Source organism: Triticum urartu, chromosome 7A (genome assembly GCF_056163025.1).
Source record: "Triticum urartu cultivar PI428250 chromosome 7A, HENAU_Tu73, whole genome shotgun sequence".
Taxonomy (NCBI): Eukaryota; Viridiplantae; Streptophyta; class Magnoliopsida; order Poales; family Poaceae; genus Triticum; species Triticum urartu.
In genome coordinates this window covers 268,426,864-268,434,659 of record NC_141879.1, presented here as the reverse complement: position 1 = coordinate 268,434,659, position 7,796 = coordinate 268,426,864, and the positions used below count along the sequence as shown (strand labels likewise).

Here is a 7,796-nt window from a genome sequence, read left to right as displayed (position 1 = left end):
AGCTTGGCGCGGCGTGGTACTTGGGTTCGCAGGCCTCCAGCTGGGGTCCCACTAGCCAGGCTCAGGGGAGCATCCTCTTCGTTCGACGGTACGTCCCCTTTCGATCCAAGGCGAAGGGGCAGGGGGGCTCATTTCGACGAGGGGACTGGATGTTGTTGTTTGATCACGTTTGGACGCCTAGGTGAAGACACTACCTCCCGTGCCGGCTAGTCTCCTCGTCCGGATGACCACACTTTCTTTGCTCCAGGCGCTTGATCGCGCATGAGTACTCTCATGACTCCAAGCCATGCTCCTTGTTTTTTGAAGCGGCCAGCATTGCCGGCTTTTCATTGATTTTAGAAGAAGAGAGAGTAACAAGGGGTGATCAAGTGATCAGGTGCTGAGACCAAAAGGGAAAATTGCAATTGGTCCAGAGTTGGGAAAACTGCGGACGTTTGAAAACCGAAGGGGATAATCTCACGTCACTTCCCCGAAGGGTTTGAAAACTGGAGGCGAACCTTTTCTTTTGTATGGTGTTGTATTGGTTTGCAAGGGCGCCCTTAATTTAATGTTGGGCCGCAGTAAACTCTTCATGTATGTAATAAATTAAGCTTGACACCTAACCTGTACCTTGAGTTGGTCTATTGTGAACTCTGAATCTTACATTCTTAAAAAATTGGTCCCAATTCTCTCAACATGCAAAGTGTCCACCTCAACATCCTACATTTAAGTCTTCTTTCCCACTAAACCATACAAAATCTGCCACATAAGTGAATTATAAATTACAACGCTGCCACATCATACATGCATGTTAGTCATCCTTCACATTTTTGTTTGAAATGATATTTTTAACAGTAATTCAAAAGTTTATATTCTATTTTTAGAGACTTTCTTTTATTGATTTTCAAGCTTATATTTTCTTTTCATTAGATTTTGTTATTTTTTAGCAACTATTTACGGTTTTTTTTAACAAAGTTATCGCACCAACGCGCAAGGTATCATCTAGTGATATATATAGAGACAGAAAAGACTCACTCCACCCCTGCTAAGCAATACCAAACAGGATTACTCCTGCCTCGAGAGCTTCCCTAACCATGACATCAAGTGCGTTTCTTTTAGCTTTCAAAAAGAAGTGCGCCGTGCTTTCCAGCATTATTTTAGTTACCGAGTTTACCTTTGCCCCCGACGTCGGCGGTCGAGTACGTAGCATCCAGCGATGGTGTGCTGCATGTGGTATCACCACTACTAGCTAGTGCTAAGTGCTTTGTTTCTTCGTCCACGGCCAAGCTTCTCCTTTCTTCATGACCGTCCGCTCCGATGCTGCGTATATAGCTAAAAGTAGTATTAATCGTTGTTAAGCTGGTCCTATGTAAGAGTTAGTGGTGACACGATGGCTGTCCGGCAAAAAGATGATTTTCCTTTCTTGCGAATGCATGTCAACAAGATGATTCCTTCTGATAGCGATGCTTACAGGCAGCGCGGGGCAGAGTGCAGCCGGAAGAGAACCGGGGCGCGGAGCCATGGTATAGCGTATACGTGCATGCAAGGTGGCCACTGGACCGCGGTCGATCTCCGCGTGTACATGCATGTTTAGCTAGGTAGGTCACTTGCAAGCAAACCACCGATGGACACGCGTCCAGCTGAACAACGATGAAGGAAAATATCTACTTGTACTCACTTAGCTTTAGAGCATCTGTATTTTACATTAGTATCAAATTATGGTTGGAGTAAAATATACATCATTAAAAATGTTTTTTAATCACCAAAAAGTCCAACAGTTAATATAAAATAAGGCACTAGTGCTCCAATAGATGATGTGAAATTGCAACGACTAGATCATTACAAGCCCAAGTTCATTTCAAACAAACATAGTTCATACTACAAACATAAAACATACATCATTGCGATACTACTTCATGCCAATTCTACTTGATCATCACCAAACATAAAAAAACTACTCGTCACAGTCGTGGAGCTCCTCGTCGTCATCCTCCTCCTCCTCTGAGTTGGACTCAATGGGGATCACCGTCGAGGGGCCAACCTCATCCTCCTGCTTCATTGTCTTCTTCTTCTACTCGGTCTTATGCTTCTCGTAGTGCTCCAGCTCGTTCTGGACACACTGCGGATTCTCCCGCGCGAACCTCACCATCGCAACTTCATCATTCTCATCGGGAGCAATGTGAATCCCTGACATCTTTTTCTTCTCTTCAATCAGCCGTATGGTCAGATTCTTCGCCCCGGCGAACTCTGCCTGCTCCCGGTTTTCGATCTCCAGGAAATTCATCTCATGCCTTGGCCAACCAAAACACCACCCGGCGACGTCGTACGCACACACGGCCTCATCGGCGGACTCGAAGGTGCAGAGCCGGTAGCGACGGCCTTCATACTGGAACTTAACACCAAAGTCGACGGAGGGCCGCGACCGCACCCCTTGAAGCCAGCCCTGCTCTTCGACGCCTTCTTTGGTTTTACTCGGGCATGGCTGGTGATGCCAATTTTGCATCACCCAGTGCCCTATTTTACATATAGAGCAAATTTAGAGTAATTTTTTTACATCCACATCATCTGTTGGAGCGCCATTCTAGTGCATTTGTGATGAAAAAATGATTATTTTTACATCTACATCATCTATTGGAGATGCTCTTACGTGTTTGAGCACCAAGGAGGATGGTGGTGATCAATCAGAATATGGTTTGCAGTTCTTTTTCTTTCCGGGTTTGCTAACAGTGGCGTAGCCAGGCCCCAGGCTGCCCAGGTGGCGGCAGGGGCGTGGCTACAAAATTCTTCGTTTGCTATAGCAAGAGTGCTACATTGTAGTTATTGTAGTTGTTTTACTTGTAAGGGCTAGACCTGGGCGTTGCCTGATCCTGCCTATGGTATTCTTAAGACCAGTTGCTTGAATTTACATTCCTAGGTGCGCACCGCCCGAATCAGGGTGACCTGGCTGGCTGGCATGACCCCGGCGAGGGCAAGCTAGGACCATGCCACGACCGGGGGCAACGCGACTCGGCGTCATCGATGGAGTAAAAGCGGGATGATGACCGGGTACAGTGAGGATGTGGGGGTCGCCGACGAAAGATTTGTTGTACAGAGGTTTAGAGAGATGGCCAGAGGTGATAATGTCACGGTGAAGGTGGTGGTCATAGCACTAATAACATAACTTCCGAGTAATCATGCTTCATTGTATGGATGTTGCCACGTAGGTCCAGTGTCAATCCGACTTGGCACACTGAGTCAACCCCTAGACCACATGTAGATTCCACCTGGGCATTGTTACATAACAAATGATGTGGAGTGACCTAGTTAAGCCATGTCGGCTCCCCCAACTTGGGACACGACTATCCGTCACCGTTCTTCGACCCCACAGAATTTTGGAAGTAACAATAGACAGCAAGGCGGACAATTGGATTTTGCGCTGTGCATCAGCCAACATCGTTTTTTTTGGGGGGGAGGGGGGGGGAGGGTGAGGGTAATAAGACAAACAACCCTAGTTTAGGGAGTATACGCAAGGCACAATGTCTTGAGTAGGTGGGGAAGAATTTATCTTACCAGTATATGTACTCTTACTCTAGAACAACCTAATAGTCCCAAACTCTGGTGTGGTGAAGCAGGGGCAACAATTGATGCCCTAGCTAGGGAGCCAGCCTGGCTTAACCAGATTGCCCGTGTGGTTTGCCACTTCGACAACACCGAGGGGCCTCTTTTGGTGGAAAGGGGTTGGAAGGGTTTTGTAGGGGATTAACCCCACGGGCCTGTAATCCTCAAAAATCTCCACAAGGCCGTTTGGTGCACATGGTTTGGACCGGCCCAAACCCCTCGATCCCCAGGTATCCCACTCGTTCCACGCGGAACTGAAGTCTCAAGGGCCTACTCGTGGAATTGATGATGCGGAGATCAAACCAGACGCGGAGATTGGGCGAGTTTAACCAAATGCGTGGAATTTAGAAGGGGGGATTAGAGGGGATTAGTGGATTCGGTGAAGGGGAGGAGATCACCAAATCCTCTTCATTCCCCAACCCCCTTGGGGCTCAAAAACCTCCCTTGTCAAAACGAAGCCAGAAGAAATGCACCTTCAATCTAGATGTTGGCTCATGGGACAAGCTGACGGGAACCGGTAAATTTAGAGGTTTAACAATCGAAGGAATTTTCTTAAAGGATGTACTTGGAAGGATTATTTTTCTTCTAAATTGGGTAAAATTATTGTCACTCACACTCTTAGGAGGCTAAAAAGTGGAATCTACTCAAAGTAATGAGTCCCTTGGCTTTCCAGGCATGCATTTTTCAATAAAAATCCGGATCTATTATAAAAGTTTATTAGGAGTATAAGACACCTCAAACATAATAAAAATTACATAGAGATCTCTAAACCATGGAACGGCCACTATCGCCATGAGAACGAGCCATTGTGGCTATTGTCATACCGAATCCGGTTTAACATTGTCAATAACAATTGAGAAGTCTTCATGCACATGCCCGTAAGTAGTAATGCTTCTAAAGACCCATAAGGACCACGGAGCTTAGGCATGCTGACAAGACAATCCAAGTTTATTCATGGCTCATGGGAACCAATTCGCCACAGATTCCACCGATCGATCTCCTGTGCAGTGCTTGTCCTCTCCGATTCCATATTCTCCGGCTATATTTATAGCCACAGAAATGGCAGCATACCAAGACATCATCCCAACTCGTTCAGAGAGCCAAAGGTACTCACACAGACACAGTCATACTACTACATCAAATAAGATGATAGCATTGGGCGACATCTACAAGGTGGTGGAGGCGATGGCGCCGCTCTACTTTGCACTGGGGCTCGGGTACGGGTCGGTGCGATGGTGGCGGTTCTTCACGGCGGAGCAGTGCGGCGCCATCAACACGCTGGTGGTCTGCTTCTCCATGCCCTTCTTCACCTTCGATTTCGTGGTCCGCGCCGACCCCTACGCCATGAATTACCGCGTCATCGCGGCCGACGCCGTCGCCAAACTTCTCGCCGTGCTCGCCGCGGCCGTCTGGGCGCGCTGCGCCAAGGCCAAGGCCGGTGCCTACTCGTGGTCCATCACGGGGTTCTCCCTGGGCGCGTACAACAACACGCTCGTCGTCGGCGTGCCGCTGCTGGACGCCATGTACGGCAAGTGGGCGCAGGACCTGATCGTGCAGATCGCCGTCGTGCAGGCCATCGTGTGGTTCCCGCTCCTTCTGCTCGCCTTCGAGCTGCGGAAAGCCTGGGTCGTCGGCGGCGCCTCTTCTTTGAGTGCCACAACGGCCCGCGACGACGGATCCACCACTAGCGACGACGACCGAGCACAGCACGTCGAGATGGACGTGGAAGCGGCGCCGCCCACCGGTGGAAGGAGGATTCGGCTGTGGCCGATGGCGAGCACCGTTGGGATGAAGCTGGCGAGGAACCCGAACGTGTACGCCAGCGTCCTCGGCGTCGCCTGGGCGTGCATCGCCTATAGGTACGTGCGGACTCCGCTGCCCTTCGTACCTATCGGACCGCCGTACATGCGTGGCGTATACGTGTGCCATCGAACGTCCGGAAAGGTGACTAGTGTTTTACGTGCGTGCACATGCATGCAGGTGGCGCATCGGCATGCCGGGCGTCGTGACGGGCTCGCTGCAGGTCATGTCTAGGACCGGCACCGGGATGTCCATGTTCAGCATGGGTACGTACGTATGATAAACTTACACGGTGTCAGCACAGACGTATACGTGTGCAACAAACAGATTGTTTGTTGAAGCAGTGCTCATGCATGCATGCATGGATGCAGGGTTGTTCATGGCGCAGCAGGAGAGAATCGTGGCGTGCGGCGGGGGACTGGCGGCGCTGGGGATGGTGCTGCGCTTCGTCGCGGGCCCACTCTCGGCGCTCGCCGGAGCCGCCGCGTTCGGCCTCCGCGGCGACGTGCTACGCTTCGCCATCATACAGGTTCGTTCGTGTAAACACGTACGAGTAGAGTACTATACTCGTCTTACCCGCAAAAAAAAAGAGTACTATACTCGTCTTAGCTGCCAATCCCATCGCCGGATCGCCCGTACTGTACTTTGAAGACTTTGGTTTCGATCGATCGCGCCGTCTAGCCACTACAAGTGTTGCTGCTACGTACTACAACTCGTCTAGGAAAGAAAGTATAAATACTGGAGAAGTGGGGCTTGTCCCTTTTTTGCGTCCGTCGTCAGGTGATGAGTTTTTTTAGCGCCAAGTGCTCATTGACTTTACTGATGGATTTCAAGAAGTGTAGTTTCTTGGTCACGCGGAGTGCGGAACTGCATGCATGCGATTGCTTTTTTGCTTTACAGATCCGTCCGCTAAAGGAAAAATAAAATCAAACTAAGAGCATGGTTAATAATATAGCCAGCTGATAGTTATATCGAACTATCATGTCATTTATAACCATCATCTATACGCACTCATACAATAATGTGGACTATAAGATTAACTATTGTATTAGTACTTTTTTCATCTTTTCTCTATCTTTTTCTTCACATTAATTGTATTTGCCAAAAAATGCATATATAGCTAGGCTCTTGCATGAGAGTCCACTCCTTTTATTTTTTCATATCTCTTTCCTTCACATAGGTAAAAATACCATGTAAGCGGGCTATAAGTTCACTATTATATTTGCTCTAACAATGAAGCTGCTCTTTCCATGCGTGCTTTCGTTAGTTAGAAGAGTAATATAGGCGTCTTATTCTTTAGCACACTCAACTTAGTCAAACGATCGATCGAAAACAAGTGCCAAGGTATGAGAGAAAAATCAAAAATGAACATTTCGCTCTTCGCATGCAGGCAGCACTACCGCAATCAATTGCCTCCTTCGTCTTCGCAAAGGAGTATGGCCTCCACGCCGATGTACTTAGCACGGCGTAAGCACCTCCTCTCACTAGTGTTATGACATAATTAGTTGTCATGTGTTTTCATTCTTGTGTTATTGTCATGGACTGATGAATTTCCCAACATGCAGGGTAATATTTGGAACTTTGGTTTCTTTGCCGGTACTCATCGGGTATTACGGAGTTCTCGATATCGTGTGACAAACAAGTGTTTCTTACAAACTACACTGGGATGTAACTATTGTATCCATGTAGAATTGATTTGCTCAAGTGCTAATGTGTTTTCCCAATTTTAGCTCCTCGATGGGACAATACTTTTAAACAACCAAAACTTTGCCAAACATGTTTAGCAAACCTCTATGTATTATATTCTTTCTAAATTCTCAAAAATGTAGCTGTACTTTCTTGGGTGTCTTGAGCACATACCGAAACAAAGTCAAATTGTTCTCATAGTTTCTGCACATGCGAAAAGAGTAAAGCGTCATAATCAATACTCCCACCACATGACTTCGCATACATTGTTAGAATAATCCGAGGTATGTATTTGATCTATCGTGGAATCGCAACATGATAACGACATCAAGATTTGTTAACGAAGTTATCTGAACTTGCCTACTTCCCGGGGCAATGACTACGTGTCTCCTTCCTGAGATACCGCAACATCAATCGTCCAGGATCCGCACACGGCGCCAACTCCACTTGTGTGTTTGTTCGCTATCTAGTTTTTTTCGATAAAGGGCATTTCATTGAATTGAAATATCAAGGTGATACAATCGCATCAAAAGAAAGTCCGGCCTCTGCATAACAAGATGCACATAGTCAACAAGTCCACAAGTCCGAAGAAGGAAAAAAATCAAAAAGCAACTAAGACACAACCATAAGCCAGCCTAAGACGCGGCAGATCCTATCCGAAGATCACACAGCCATCCATGGGGTAGAAAGCCTCCCTGGCCATACGCTCCAACCGTGTAGACGTCATCATAAAA

General features: G+C 47.6%; 2 protein-coding genes across 2 annotated transcripts; one reads left to right on the top strand and one right to left on the bottom strand.

The window, feature by feature from the left end:
- Positions 1-2,050: 2,050 nt before the first annotated feature.
- On the bottom strand, positions 2,051-2,482 carry LOC147959277 (uncharacterized). Its single transcript, XM_087532582.1, has one exon. The coding sequence runs from the start codon at positions 2,480-2,482 to the stop codon at positions 2,051-2,053; it is 432 nt and encodes a 143-aa protein (XP_087388708.1).
- A 2,057-nt stretch (positions 2,483-4,539) lies between these two features.
- LOC125525926 (putative auxin efflux carrier component 5c) lies at positions 4,540-7,272 on the top strand. The gene is made up of 5 exons (XM_048690932.2): positions 4,540-5,435; positions 5,557-5,642; positions 5,748-5,905; positions 6,767-6,843; positions 6,942-7,272. The coding sequence occupies exons 1-5, from the start codon at positions 4,636-4,638 to the stop codon at positions 7,009-7,011; spliced, it is 1,191 nt and encodes a 396-aa protein (XP_048546889.2). The 5' UTR covers positions 4,540-4,635; the 3' UTR covers positions 7,012-7,272.
- Positions 7,273-7,796: the final 524 nt, after the last annotated feature.